This window comes from Dermacentor variabilis, chromosome 6 (assembly GCF_050947875.1).
Source record: "Dermacentor variabilis isolate Ectoservices chromosome 6, ASM5094787v1, whole genome shotgun sequence".
In the NCBI taxonomy this organism is placed as follows: Eukaryota; Metazoa; Arthropoda; class Arachnida; order Ixodida; family Ixodidae; genus Dermacentor; species Dermacentor variabilis.
Genome location: NC_134573.1, coordinates 118,100,983 through 118,116,968, shown reverse-complemented (window position 1 = coordinate 118,116,968; position 15,986 = coordinate 118,100,983). Strand labels below are relative to the sequence as shown.

General features: G+C 46.0%; 1 protein-coding gene across 1 annotated transcript in view; it reads left to right on the top strand.

Annotated features, from left to right (window-relative positions):
* LOC142585105 (protein eva-1-like) overlaps positions 1–15,986 on the top strand; it is a 154,769-nt gene that overhangs the window by 129,058 nt on the left and 9,725 nt on the right. The window contains exons 2-6 of the mRNA XM_075695624.1: positions 4,496–4,731; positions 7,532–7,655; positions 8,809–8,958; positions 12,053–12,199; positions 15,341–15,499. Coding sequence (XP_075551739.1) covers positions 4,496–4,731; positions 7,532–7,655; positions 8,809–8,958; positions 12,053–12,199; positions 15,341–15,499 — 816 coding nt within the window. The remainder of the gene's footprint in view (positions 1–4,495; positions 4,732–7,531; positions 7,656–8,808; positions 8,959–12,052; positions 12,200–15,340; positions 15,500–15,986) is intronic.

Genomic DNA, 15,986 nt, shown 5'->3' with positions numbered 1-15,986 from the left:
AGACAGCGGTAATCGGAGATCCCAGGGAGAGGTCCTTGTCCGGGGGCAGTGGACATAAAGATAGGCTCATGATAATGATGATGATGAATTATACCATGTGACTGGCTTCCCAAACATCACATAATCTTTTTTTTTTTTTCGCTTTGACACTCGTAATGCGAATGCATTAGAAGGCCTCCTCGGGGGCCTCAGTCGACAAAAGTTGGAGAGAGCGGAAAAGTGTCCGTATTATAAATAATTGATTAAAGTTTCACGTTCCAGATAAACGCAAGGGCTACGGGAGATGTCGCAGTGGGAGGATTTATTTTGAGCATCTGGCATTCTTTTTCGTGCACCGAATGTTCAACAGGAGAGCATATTGCTTTTATCGCGTTTCGTCCCGCATCGGACTGCGAGCGTTGTTAATGGGAATCCAAGCTCGAGCAGATGGCCACAATCACCGAGTAACCGCGGTGGTAGTAGCAGTGTTCAAATTGACTTTGTTCTATCATGAGTGGACGGAGGTCTGAAGAAAAAAAAAAGTAAAAGCCAATTCAGTCAACGGAGGTTCACTCGCCGCTGTCGCCCACTGGCCATGGCGCAGCGGCTCTGCTGCATTTATTTTTACATTTATTTTTACATTCATTTTCGACAGTTAAAAATTAAATTATGGCGTTTTACGTGCCAAAACCACTTTCTGATTATGGGCACGCCGTAGTGGAGGGCTCCGGAAATTTCGACTACTTGGGGTTCTTTAACGTGCACCTAAATCTAAGTACACGGGTGTTTTCGCATTTCGCCCCGATCGAAATGCGGCCGCCGTGGCCAGGATTCGATCCCGCGACCTCGTGCTCAGCAGCCCAACACCATAGCCACTGAGCAACCACGGCGGGTTCATTTTCGACAGTGTAGCGACAAAGGATCTGCTGCTCGGACCGTAGCACGCTGGATGGATGTTAAGACAAAGGATCGGCCTAGCATGCCTCCGTTAATATGAAACACGAGGAATATTGCGATTAACTATACTGAATACTGAATTCGGAGCGCACAGAGACCGAAGACAGGAATTGTTCTGTACACGCATATAGTAAGTTGCTCGACCATCGACTTTACTCAACGTGCGATAATTTATTATTCTTTTTTTAATTGTCGCAGTTCATTTTACTCAAGAAGCAAAAATAATCGCCGTGTTCTCAAGATCCACGGCGCACTTGCTAAGTCTGGTCGGTTATTAATTCTTACTTTTCGAAAAAATATTTTAAGAATGTTTCTTTCTCGTTCGCCTAATTTTAGTGAACCGCTCATTGACACGCCGCGCTGATTCTGTTACTTACCGGAAACGACTTGTTCTGCCTTTTATTTTTCAATGTCCAATTCTCGAATATCTCTTTATTCTGGGCTGTGTCCCGGGAAAACAAAACACGCGCGCATTGTGCAAAGTACTTGCGTACGTACATTTAAGGTGATTTCTGCGTAATGTACTTGTAACGCGCTCTATGGAATGTTTCTACGGAATCTAGCACGCCTCGCAATATGGCTGCATAAAACTGAAACTGTGCATTGTGAAGCAATTGATCTTTTTTTTTTCTTTTTGCACCTTTCTTCATTTTCACATAGAGTTACCGCTCTTGTGGCTCAACTTCAACAATTCTCTGTGCTTTGTTTGTTCCTTCCTGAGATTTTGCTACGGAAAGCTAGCATTGCCACAGCATGTGAAAGCGTCGTCTTTGCAGCAACCTTGCGGAAACTGAGTTGCTGTCAGCCTCAGCCTGCAGCACTCTGTTCCGACAGCAAGGCTGTGCTGCAATTACTGTACACGGGTTTCCCCACGCCAAATCTATTCAACGTCCATTACATGCTGGTAAAGAATTACAGGAAGCCGGCTTTACCATCGTGCTCCAGTGGGCACTTTCCCATGTCGGCGTAGCAGGCAACGAGGTCGCTGACAGTCTGGCGAGCAAAGCTCTTCAATTGAAGCCCCCAAAGATGGATCCCCAGGACGTAAAAAAAGAAAAAGAAAAAAAAATGACGCGAAGAAGGACATCTTAAGCCACTTCCATTCTTCGCGGTCTCCACCACACGAACCTTGCATGGTTGGAGGATTTAACAGAACTGATTCCGCCCTCTTTTATAGCATCCGCCCAGGGTAAGCGTAAACTCCAGCTTGGCGGTGCAAGACAGGACTTGGCCCATCAAAGCTGTGTGTGCATCGTCAAGCTCTCGGTTGACATTGAACATTATATACAAAAGAGCCCTGGATTTGAAGCACAAGGAAATAGATAAATAGATGGACACAAGCGCAAGACGGTGCCACACTCAAACGCGAGTGACATTTTGTTTCCGCGAGGAAATTGAGCATTTAGGAGGGAAGTGCTTCGGCTCCTGCTAAGTTCCTTCGTGACCAGAGTTGGGAAATGAATGGTGAACCGTGTGGTCGTAAGTGGTTCGGAAAACACGCAACGCATTGGAATCCGAGTAAACTTGTTTTTGGAACCTGGTGTTGTTAGTTGTACTGCGAAGCGTTTCAGACCATATCGCGGTTGATAGGTGACGTTCAGGAGGAGTGATTGCCAGCAACTTTTGCAAGCCTAGATCCGCCTACAACAAGCAATGACTCTCCTCTTCCTCCTCGTTGTTACCGATTGCGTTCGCTCCTGTTTGCATTTTGTCTGTGCCCCGAAATTTATTATGCGTGTAGCGTCCATCTCGCCTCCCACCACTCAGTTCGTCGTGGCACAAGCACTACATATTCAGTGTACACCGCATGACCCTCACGCGACAGGAAGCCCTATAAAGCCTCCTGTACAACGTATGAAGCGGACTGAAGGGTTGCTGTTAATAAGTATATTTTCTGTTTCTCTTCTTTGCTGAAGGTATAGAAGTGCAGGACAGCCCCTACTTGCCGTAGTGTACTGGACAGTTGTAAATCAGCAGTGAAGTGAAAAAGCCAGTGTCACTGGAATTTTCTCCCTCGTTGTAATGTTCATGCTCGAAAGGTTGTGGAGGCCGTCCCGAACTTTTAGTCGACTAGACCCTACTAGGAAAGACTGGCGTCGAAAGCTCTCAGAAATATTCCTACCCATGATACTGCTAAATTTTACTGATACATTTGTTAAATATATAACTAAATTCGATAAATTCTAATGCCGACTACATTGGCAATATGCAACGCTTTCCGACAGTATGCCGACACTGTGTGCTGCCTGGCAGCGGAATGAAGCTTGATTGGGTTGTCATCCGGTTCTGTGGTTCGTGGTTCGGACTCGGGCGACACGCAGGGCGCCGCTTGCCTGCACCGCTGGAGTGCCTAAAACGTGGTAGCTGACCGGCTATACACTGGGGTTTCGCACTACGCCGACTAAGCAGGCACACGACGTCACCTGTCTCTATCGACAAGAGTTGCTTGTTCGTGAGGACATGAGGTCGGGAGGTTGAAGGAAACGAGAAACAGAATTGTGTTACATATTCATAATTAAAGACTCACAATGCTCCATGTCGGAGCACTTAACATGTGTAGTCTCACTACATGTTTGAGCCCACAGATGTCAGCACACTACTGCACTAATGATGTCCTCTTCTAAATCATACATTTTCCCTAGGTAACTAGACTAGGGAATTTGAGTACCGTGTCTAGGCCAGTCGAGGGATCGCATTGTTCTCAGCACTCCGCCCGTGGTAGCGCCATCTTGCTAGACTCCGACTCTGATGTCCAGCCTTCAAAGCCGCCTACGATGCGATGACGAGGCAATAGGGGAACAAAGTCCACATTGTTCCCACGGAATTCTTCGACTACGGTCACTGGCATCAATTAGCGGGCTCTCCGTCACAGTCAGCTTCGAGCGAGTGTAGAAGCCTTGCCTTGACGGTCTTTACAGCTACCACAGAAAGCGCCGTTTGCAGTCACCTCGAAGGGAGCTTCTTTGCTGACACGTCAATAGTCGGCGCCGGGCTCCGTCGTCGTCTAGGCGGACGCTAGTCAAGCGGTCGCTTCTCAAAAATTGCTCATTGCAACTTTGACACTCTACTGTTGCCTTGCTTCGACATACGTAGTCCTCTTTTCCTATGAGGGCATTGCGAAGTCATTTTGGTCTTACAGCATGTAAATAGACTTTGCGGAACCAAAAAACTGTCAAGTCCGGCTTTTTGCAAGTGTGCCCAGCTTACGCAAGAGCAGTAGAAGATTGGAAGGTTCTCCGTGCTTAAATGTCCTGGCGAGTGATTTTGTTGAACAAACTGAGTGCCGTTTTTATTGTCGATGCAGTTTTGGCGCTTTGGGCTTTGTCGTTTGCGGTCGTCTTGTGTTGCTACCGGACTTCTACGTTGCATCTTCTATTTTGCTGCCGCGCCTCACTCTTGCATGGGCCGGAGCATTCGGTCGCTTCATTTCATAGGAACATTGCAGCAAATATCTTCGATGCCCACGATACTAATTGTTCTCTACGGCCTGTTAGCCGCGCATGCGAACCCTTGCTGTCTGCAAGCTTCTTACAGTCCGCTTCACTGTCATTTCTTACAGCCCTACTGTCGGGCACCCTGAAGACGTTTCAGAAGTTCGCCTGCGACGGCCAGGAGCTGCAGCTTCGTTGTTTTCGCAACACCAGCATCTCGATCTCAGTGGCCCAGTACGGACGCTCGGTGCCCTATCACATGCTTTGCCCACCGCCGTCGCAAGAGGAGGAGGGCGCTGAGAACGCCAAGCCGGCGCAAGAGTACAACGGCAGCGTCGAGTGCATCGCCAAGGAAGCGCTCAAGGTAGGCAGAATGCATAAAGAGGTCACGTGCTGTATCAAAGCTGCGCTAATGAAAGAAAGAACTGTCGTGGACCCCAAATTATCACGAAGTTTCAAAAGGAACACGCTTAGATTTTTTTGATTTTGTAGATTGGCATGGTTTGGTTGCTTGTGTGTGGCAAATGAGTAGTTACATTTTTAGAACATTGAATAAGATTTAGGCGGCTCTAATACAGCCTGCCTCCCCATCTATGTGGAGTTATTAAGCAACATCAACAACATTAGCGATCCCCTCAGAGAGAAAGAAAAAAGTTAGCAGTTGATGGGAAAGATAAACGAAAAAGGAAAGGACGCCGATGTTAACCAGACTATAATATCTGATTTGCCCCCCTACGTTCGGTGTCGTGCGAGGGGGAGGTAGAAGGATATTAGCAGCTGAAAAAAAATATTGTAAAAAAAGCTTGTAGCAACTCGTTGTAGCACTGAGCTAGCGAGGTGACTTAGCATGTGAGTATATAAGAGTGAATTCATTGAGTAACGGAAATTTGAAGACATTGAGTCTGAAAAAACGAATACTCCAGCACACTGCAATGTTAATGAGGTTTTATGAAACCGAACTTGTAGCTACGTGCTGCTTTCGGGTGGATTGCAAAGGTTACGCTGTTCCTGCGAAGCTAACTTTCTTGCATAAATGCTCACAATGCGGAGAAGCTTACTCTCTTCGTTGGTTACAAGAAGGAAATGACAGGATTATCCAAAGCGGTGCGCTCGAAATGAAAAAAGAACTAGCTAACGTTACTTTCAAGATATAGTCAATGACAGAAAGTCAGCGATGACGGAACATTAAAGCTAAGTCAATCTCAAAATATAGCAGGATAGATTTGCGCAGAAACAGTATCACAGATTAACTTGAGTAGGAAATAAAAACGTGTTTACTTGTGCGGACAGTTAGGACATTGATTATCGAATTACCGTAGTAACTTAACACAGAACAAAAGAAAGGTAACCCTACGATTTCAGCAGAATTAGAGGACACAATATTCGTCGCGATTTAATGCCCTAAATAGGTATGAAGTTTCATTTTTGATTATATTTTTTTTACTTCATGCTGTATCCCCTTTGGAAGTGTTATTACAGGGGTGGTGTTCTGAAGGTAGCATACACATAAACGACAAGAATTGGCAGGAGCAAGGAAGCAGTTGGCTAAAATGTAACAAAAGAGAAGGAAGAGAAGGCACGCACAAAGCATGGTACTATTGTAGGTGTTGTAGGTAGTTCGCAGAATACCTCCAGAGATATCCTTCTGAGTTCATTTAATTATAATATTTGAGAAGTTGAATAATTAATTTGAATTAATTATATCCTTAGGTAGAACGAAAAAAAAACAATGTCAGTATCTCTAAGTGATGGCCAACAACAGTACCTTGGTTCTGTCCAACTACGTGGCATTTCAATATTTTGAACTCTGGTTAAAGTTAGCTCGGACACCCTGTAAAAAACTTTAGGTGGTGAAGTTCAGCCTGACTTTGGAGCGTAAGTAATCCTGCACGACATAACTATTCTGTTGGGGAATCCAGGCGTCGTTAACCACTAAAAATAAATCTAACCACTTTGCGCTGCACGTTTTCAAGCGTGTTGATACCACTACTAGTGAATGCGAACCAGACTCTATTAGCATATTCTAGACGTGGTCTGACAAATGTGATGTATGCGAAAAGTTTAATGTCATGGTTTGCGTGTTGTGCCATCCGCTAGAATACCAATTTCTCTAAGGCCCCATTACGCGGCTATGGTTTCAACCTGCTATACCCAGCTGAGACTGGGCGAGATTATAAAGTCGATATATTTGTGCTGGTTTACGTTATAGAGCGGGGTCTTGTTAAAACCGTAAGAAAAGGCTGAGCTTGTTTTCTTTTTTGTTATTGAGACCGCGACCGTTTTATTCGAATTAATCGCCATCTGCAAATAAGAACACCAGCATGCTACTTTTTTCTGTGCACTGTTGAGTTCAGTTTATTCTCTGAAGTCTTTAACCTCTTTGTCCAATATGCGGTCGCCTGCAAATTGCCTGATATTTGCATTCATATGTCTGATCAGATCATTTATAAAAAGATATTGGTGCTAAGGCGGATTCCTGAGGCACGCAGGATGTGGCGTTTAGTGTATCAGGGATCAAGTTACTATAATACATTCTCACCTTGCGTTCCGATGGATTTCAAGAATCTGCGTGTTTTATACAAACTTTTTAGGCAGTAACGCGAAATTTCGCGCAGCAGACGTAGAAAGCAATAATTAACAGACGTTATTAGAATTGCTGCGCGTATTCGGCCTATGGTTAGAGGTGGCGATTCGTTACACACATACTGCCGTAGGATGTACTTGCGTATCTTGCCTCACGCACAGTGCACCGTTTGCGGCTGGAGAAAGACGGACAGGTTGAGGACTCTTCTTCTTCGTAAATTCTTCGTAAATATATTACGACGGCAGCGGAATAGACATCGGCGCCCGTATTTACAAAACTACCCTAACGCTAGAATTGTTCGTAAATTCCCGCAAGTCCTGATGCGGGACATATTATAAGCGAAGGCGACCTGCCTATGCGACCAAATGTGTTTATGAAAGAAAAGCCCTGCGAATTCGGCCCCAGCTTCTTTGGAGCCAACTTTGAAGAACTATAGTCGGGGCCTCGACCGGTTTGTTACGTATTCGTTTATTCCTTCTATATCGGTTGTTTGCCTTATCAGGATGGTCATCGCGAATGCCGCCCGGACAAGTTATCGGGAACATTCAGGCGCTCTCTTGTATGGATGACGTCATCACAGGTGGTGGAGGCCGCATGCCGAGAGAAGCGAGAGTGCATGGTGAGGACTGACGTCAAGTCGTTCATGGTGGACCCTTGCCCTGGGGTGTACAAATACGCCGAGGTCGCCTACAAGTGCCGCCCCAGTGAGTTACAATATCCGGTTTTCCCCTGCCTGTATATTCTCGGTCTGATTTACGTGCCTCGATGACTACTCAAAGACTGCCGTAGCGCTCTCTCGCGCTTGTTTAATTATACAGGTCCAAATTCAGCATTAATCAAGGCCTGTCGTTGGCCTAGTTGGAAGCGAAGGGAAGAAGCAACACCCAGAAAGTACACATTGTTATGTTTGGAGAAACACAGAACGAAAAAGAGCGCATGCAGTGCCTATGCAATATCAGACCCGCCAGAGACGAAGATAGAAAGCGGTTTGCGCAAGGAGCTCAGATGCACCGTTTAGTCTTGCTTACCGCCGATATTTTGCTCAGCCGTTAATTTAAGTGTCTGTTGTCCCGTAACTCTGTTTGATTAACTAACTAATTAATTATTAATTTCTTGCTTTATTGAATAATCGAATTTCACGTGTCTAAGCAGCACTGGCGTCGTGCATGAAACTTTAATGGCAGAGGAGGAGGAATAAACTTTTATTTTGGAAGCAGTATTCCGGGGTAAGCCCCGGTTCTACTCTCGGTGGGAGGTCTTTTCATTCCAGGAACCCTCTGGCCTTCGCTGAAATTTAGATTATTTCTCGTTTCTCGGTCACTCTTGTATATCTGTTTGATGCTTGTAGGTTAATCGATCCTCCAGCGATCTAAGTTTTTTGGGGGCTCGCATCATATAATGCACGAAAGCAGCTGTTTTTTCCTTCGTGTAACTGCACCCAAGCCTAAACGCGCGAGTGTTTCTTTTTTTTTTCCTTGCACCGCATCCGTGCATACGAGCGCACCTATCAATAATCAAACGTGTAACCTCGTGCATTGCAGCAAAATTCCGCAGCCGCTGAACTTCGGTATCGACAGCAATGAATCGCAGCTTCACTGAAAGACAGAACGGCGACCACGCGTACCCATGCAAGTGGGCGAGCATCTAGACACTCGCGAATCACCATCCTGTAGCAGCTTTGTATTTTTCAAATTCGCTCACCGGTTGCTCTATTCATTTTTTTTTGCAACACGCTGCTCCCATTTGTAGAATTGTGCGCGCACCCGTGCAGGACATTCCGAGCCCTCTGCCTCCCTCATCCTTTTCGCGCACGAAACGTTTATTCGCTACGTATACAGCGCGCGTTCTCTCCCGCAGCCACCTTCTCCAACCGCATAGTGTGCGAGAACGGCGTGCTCAACCTGCGCTGTCACAAGAACCTGCGCATCGTGGTTTACTCGGCCAACTTCGGCGGCACCGAGAAAGGCGTGCCCGAGTGCCCGCAGAGGCAGGACGTCAAGCTGTCCGGTTAGTACAACCGCTTCTCGTTCCGTTGGCGTCGAAGTGTGTCGCAACTTCGTGGGGTGAGGCATTTGCTGATACACAGTTACTAGCGCCAACGTGACTAACGGTATAAAGCTGGGACATTACAGAGCATTAGCGCTCTGTCCTGTGCCAACTTTTTCCCGTTAGCCTTGTTAGCGCTAATAAATATGTCTCAGCAAATGTGTCAACACCAACTAGCCCAACTTTCCGCGTGGGGTGATAGTTTCCAGCAAAAACATTACTAGAGGGAAATGCGGCGGTAGTGTCGGTGGGAGCTTCAAGCTTGGTGGTTGAGCTAGCAAGGGAATGACGCTTAGTACACGTTGCTTTGACGAAACTTTGTCCCTGTGGCTTCAAACAGTTTTGTCATTCATTTGCAATGCCGTCATTTTCGGCAACATATTGCGTTATAGACAGAACAATCCACTGCGACTGAGCATAAACGCAGAATTCCTTTTTTTTCGCGAGTTTATATAGAACAATGATTGTTTGGAAACTTAGGAAGATAAAACGTAATAAATAACGCCTCATGAAGTTCCCTAACCACAAGCGCGAAGATAAGACACATACTAACCGTCATTCCCATGGCCGCCGGAGCCATGAGTGCGCCAGATTTCCCTCTATATAGTAATTTCTGTAAGCAACTCTACGGATTTTTTCCTCTCGCTTCTTTTAACCGGCTAATTATTTATAAGCACTGTTTGCCTGAGAGAGAAGGAATCACCAATGATACCAACCTCTCCTGCACACACATTCAATAATAATAATAATAATAATAATAATAATAATAATAATAATAATAATAATAATAATAATAATAATAATAATAATAATAATAATAATAATAAACGAAGACGAAGGCGCGAAGGGGGTTTGTCGGTAGGGCTTTCCAGAGCAACGTGACAGTGACGACGTTTTGATCAATCCATTGTGTTGTCTGTTCTTAAGCACAAGCCGATGCCTCACGAGGCATGAAAGAATCTTCCGTAATAACTAAAATAGAGCAGCTCTGACGTTTGCAGTGAGCGGCTGCTTTGAGTAACAAAAAGTAAAACTGTGGTGTCTGTTGGGTTCGACCGAATGTTTGGATAAGCAATCAGACACTTCGCGTAGAACAATTAAAAAATCTGAAGGATTTCGAAGTGCGACAGCTGGAGATGCATGTGCAAAGAAAATAAAAATAAAGAACACGATGACAGAAATATAGAACTGGACATCGCAGCGTCGCTTTGTATTTCTCAACGATCAATCCCAATTGTCCTTTTTTGTGAAAGAGAATGTATGCCACTCCGTAAATGCGCAAGAAAGCAACTACACAGTAGTTAGAAGAAACGAAGTACGCGCAAAAAGAAAAAAGAAGAAAAAGAACACAAGGACGCCCAGATGAAATTTATTCAAACTACGTCTTTAAAAACGTCTAAGGAGGAATAAAATCACCCGTGACGCGTTGCTATATGAAATACCGCCATTTCCTGGAATTTCGCGAAACTCAGAGAACAGACATAGAAATAAAATCGGTGTAAACTGCAAGTGCATGCTCATTTTCCACACGTTACGCGGTCACTCTGGTGCAATTTACATAATTGGATTAGCTATTCTTTCGAGTTAGATTTGCGGATTTTATGATGGAAATTTCTTGAAGCATTCCGATTCTATGTATTTTTTTTTTCAAACAACATGTGATAGTCTCAATAAGAAAGCTACTTTAACGGTTGCTATAATCTTACTCCCGTATTCAGGTATGCACCTTAATTTGAAGCCCATGTTTGACTTGATCGAAATGACGCCTGTCGCGAACGCGCCGACCGAAAAGCAATGACCGCATTGGACACATTAACGCTAGGCGTCATTTAAATAAAGTCAAGCGCGGGCTTCAAGTTGAGATGAATCTCTGAATGGTGGGGGTTAGTCTTCGCAACGTCGTAGATTACATTCATATGAGCCAGGCGCTTGCGGACGGGAGCACTTCTACATGACGTGTACTGGAACAGGAAAGAACCGGAACTAAACGCTCCTCTTGAATAAACACGTTTCGAGACGCTGTGTATCAAGATACACGCAAGCTAACCGTATCCAGTCAAAGCCACACTTAACCACTCAACTACACACTTCAACTCGGACACTTGGCAGCTCTTTCCGACTCGTGTTCTTCCGCGTTTGTCGCTACTATACGTCAGGGAGATTGATCGACTAGCGTTCCCGTTATCCAATTAGTTCTTGAATCGTGATTAAACTGGTTGAGGTCACGCGGGCAAAATCAAACAAGCCTTGGCACCGACGGTGCTGCTTCGCTTGCTCAGCGTGAAGAAAAGGAATCACACACCGAGCTGCAGTGCTCCTAAATGGAGCCGAGCCACGCGGGCTGCAGTTCAAGCTTGCGGGACAGACGGTCAAGTAAACTCTCTCACTGCAGTTAGGCTTAAGATAGCACTCGAGTGTGTATGAGGTGCTCGATGTGTGTCGCTCTCGAGCAACGTGTTTCAGGCGTGGCAGTGAACGCACACGTTTAGATTTACTTAGATTGACAAAAGTTTAGATTGGAATTTCTTTCCGAACTTTTAAATAACGAACTCTCCCTGGGTCTATCGCCGTATCTATCGCCGTTAACGAGCAGGCCCACCTGACACCCCCAACAAAACGCGCTAACGCCGTATTGTCCTCGCATTGATTTGACTAAATTTTCTTATTTTTCCAAGAACCATATATGATTGGAATGGCCTTACTGAAGCGAGTGATCTCACTGCGAATTAAAATGTTTGACCCTGCATCGGTGCTGTTCTTTTGTTCCTGTTCCTTTTCTCTTTTTTTCTTGCTGCATTATTTGTATTTGCATTGCCCAGCCTGCTTGGACCTTGATTCCGCAGCATTGAATAAACAAGATAGAGTAATTCGAATCACACTGCCACTTTCGAAATTTACGCGCAAGCCTCCCCCGTGTCAATTGTCCTTAGCTTACACGCGTAATTCCACAGCTTCGGTAATTATTTCGTCAATTAATAGGTTTCAATTAGACGGGTCAAGAGGGTTAATCGATGCCCCGGTGCAGTTGTCACTCACACTCTTGTTCTTGTCACAGTGTGCCAGGTGAGTTACGCGACCGAGACGGTGCTGACGTCGTGCCACGGCCGCCGCAAGTGCACCGTGGCCGCCGACATGGGCACCTTCGGCAACCCCGGCTGCCATCGGGACTCGCGGCTCTTTCTCAAGGTTGTCTACACCTGCGGTGAGCACTGCACGCTGCGCGACAGAAGCATAAGCCACGGCGCTCCAGTTCTGGCTTACAGATCTTCCACAGCGGACACAAAGAAAGTGTTCGAGTGTTGTCGCAATACTGAACGCGACTATTTAGACTTTAGACTTCGTGGTTGCGGCAAAGATCGAGCGGCGCTCGTTAAACGGGTTCGGTCTATAAGTTATTCGAAAAGTGATAAAGATTACGGTTGATCGAACGGACTCGTTGGTGTCAACGTTGAGCGAAGCCTTCCTTGAAACGATTCAGTTGGATCCTATGCAAAGAGATATATGAAGCACGCAGTGTAATTTTGTGCCGAACTACGTGCTAGTTCACGACATTCTTCCGTTGTTGAAGTTTTGTGCCGTTTCACTTAGCGCTAACGTTCATGTAAGCGCCTACCTTCTGCGCGGCGTTTTGCATAGCGATCACGTGGCTGCTCGGCGAGACGCGGAGATCTCCACCACGTGGCAGCGGATTAATCTGTCTCCGCGATCGACCCGGCTTGCTCAAAGAGAAAGAGTTCGAGCAGCCTCGCCAAACCGTGGAAGGAAGGCATGGGAACCTTGCCTTTTAATAAATGAATTATAAGCTCGAAGGCATATATTTGTTGCAGCGAGGATGTTCAGGTACCTATTATCGTTTAATTGCCTATAATTCCGTAGAGAACAGAGCCGATCGCAAGCCCATCTATAGCGGCAGTACATATTGACACGTCTATACTTGTTTGCCTTTTTTGCGGTTACCGTTTACCATCTGATAACCAATCGTTAATGTTATCGCTTCGCTCAAGGTGTGCCTGCATGTATGGGAACGTTGTTGACTGTCGGCGCTGATTCTATCTGCTGTTCTAGGTTGTTGGCTGAGCTGCGTGTCAAATTACATGCGCGACGCAAATAGGGCTGTAAATTCTGCAGGGCACGCGAGCACCTCAGATTACGCTTTCGACGAGTCATGTACACATAGCCAATGCACTTGACCCGAAGGTCAGATTTCTACGATCAGCGCCTGTGCTCCTCAACGTCCATCTGCCCGAGTATAGTTTGTTTTCGTGGGCATTGGTTCGACCCCAATAAAGAGTTAGTTTTGGTAACTCGCCGTTGGTGGGGGCCACGGCCTGATTCGTGTCCATATCATTACAATGCGACGTTATGAATAGATAAACACATTTGGTATTTGGTCTGTGCTGTGTGTGGAGGGCACGGGATCAAATTCCGGCCGCATTGCGATGGGGGGGGGGGGGTGCAAAATGCGAAAGCGATCCGTGTGCCTTGCATTGGGTGGCCGTTAAAAAACCCCGGTGGTCAACATTAACCCGGAATCTCCCTGTACGGCGTGTCTCATAATCATGTCGTCGTTGTGACACGTAAAACACCAGAATTTAATTAACTTAAGAGGTGTGTGAGCTACTCGGTGAGACAGCAGAAGTCATGCTCAGAAAAGCATGGCATGCTTCGAAAAGAAAGTTTCTGTTTAAAACCAGTGTGACGAGGATTGCGACCTGGTCTTGTTTGTGGCTCATCCTGCGAAAATCTATGTGCCTTATAAAAAAAATAATAGTGAGGATACCAGAAGACATAGAAAACAGCGCATGTATTTTAGATTTATGCTGGGCCCTTAAATTGCGCCTATATTTTTACTCTATCTCGCTTTACTGCAAAGACGCTTTGCCTGCAGCGCAGATGCATAGAAACATATTTTAAAATGACGTATGAGCATTGATATAAAATGAATTTTAGCGAGTGCAAAAGAAAAAAAGGAAATAATTTAACAAAGAGAGATAACGGAACCGTGACCACCCTTTCAGCGCAACCGCTATCTAGTGGACCAGCCTATCGCTAACAGTTATATTTCCCTGGCCTGGCCCTATAGTCTTGAGAAATAGAGGCACTTGCAATGGGTTGTCAGTTCGTGAAGCCATGTTCGTACCGACACGTTTCGTATGCGGGTCAGTAATTTGAAATATTTTCCACGGTAGTAAAGTTTGTACGCAGTACGTATTTAGCGTTAGAGTCCAAGCCCGATGTCAGGATGCTTCCACGGGTGTCAGTTGCGCTGGTGGCGACCTCATCCAACGCAGCGCGCGAAGCAGATTGTGCCGCATCACTCTTCTGCTGCGTGAAAACTCTTCGCAGACAAAAATGAGAGCGTCGAAAACTTTGCTTCATTGATGGTGAAACTATACAGCGCATTCTTTGCCCCTGACCAACCTTCGGCTCTCAAGCACCGGCCGTTCACGGAAGTATAACGATGCCGGGGTCTTGGCCAAAGGACTCAAGCATGCACAAGAGAGAGAGAGAGAGAGAGAGAAAGTCATAAAGGAAAGGCAGGACGGTAAACCAGGCTGAGTGCGAAAGGCTGCCCTGAACTGGGGAATGGGGAAAGGGGAAGTATGCAGAAGGCCACCGAAGTGCCAATGCGCTTTTTGAAAGCGACTGGGCTGATGTGTATACGTGAGTGAGCGTTCATCTGGTGGGTGTGCGCATATCGAGTCTCCTTCTTCCTTCTTATGTATATCTCCTACTTTCTTCTTATCCGCGTGTAGTGTTGCCAACCGGGCGTGACGTCGTTAACTTTCCCTTCCTATATTTCTTTATCTCTCCCTTTCTTCACGGCAGAAAACATTGCGCTAGCAAAATAGAGAACACAGCCCTGCGCTGCAACGAAAAAAGGAAACTGCATTTCTTCAATGAACACAGCGCATCACTTTGTCGGTATCAACGCCGCTAGTGCTGAGAACTTCAGACTGCTGGTGTCGACAAAAACGCCACAAAGGAGCCCGCTGATGTCGGCAGCGGGCTCCATTGTGGGACTCGACGGTACACCGAGCACGTTCGGGATAAAGTACTCCATTCGTGCTAGAATGTTGAATAATATCTGCAAATCCCGTGAGAAATGACGGGTAAATCTTGTACGAACATACAGTATTTCTGTACTACATACGCTAACGTTTACTTATAATTGCCGTTCTTGGGTGCAACTACAACACATTCTCTTATTCTTTTCCACAGAAAGAAGGGAGTTGCCTGGTACCGCCACCCTCTCCATTTTTTTTCATTTTGTGTTTCCTGCGCATGCCCCATGTTGCACTTTTGATTGGTATTTCGGACGGCCTTTCTGCTTGTCCTGCAGCGCCCAAGGAGATCCTTAAGGACCTCGACATTGGCGGCACCGACTCGCCCAAGGACAGAATGGACGAGGAGGAGGAAGGATACGTGGAAGAGGCGCGCTACCAGCCGTCGACCTTCAGTCCCGATGGGGGACCGTATGCACCTGCCGAGTCTCTGCCAGGTATGCCGCGCACACTTCGTGCTTCCCCAAACTTTTAGCTCCCCTTAGGGAGCTGAAAGATATTCTTCAAAATGCGCAAAATATTCTTGAAGATATGGGCAGCACTCTGATAACTTCGTGACCAATGTTATTTGCGGACCCGCATGTAACTTGGAACGAGGACCAAACTTTCAACTCGTTTTAATGATAGGAAGACAAGCGGTTTATATAAGCACATGAATGTGACGTAACATGAAATACATAATAAAATACGCATGTGCACTCAACAAGAGAGACTTCCAGACGCGCATTCGCAATAGCCGGACAAATTCTGAATAATACTTGTTATACCCAAGGCAGACATGTCGATGGCCTACAAATGCATCGCTCCGCTTTCGCAAAATCCGGCCCCGTTAAAGTAACTAAGTTATTTTTGGGATAGTCCCAATGAAGCCGCACTGACGCAGTTTTTCGCAAGGCAATGAATTTTTTCCGCTTCGATTATCTC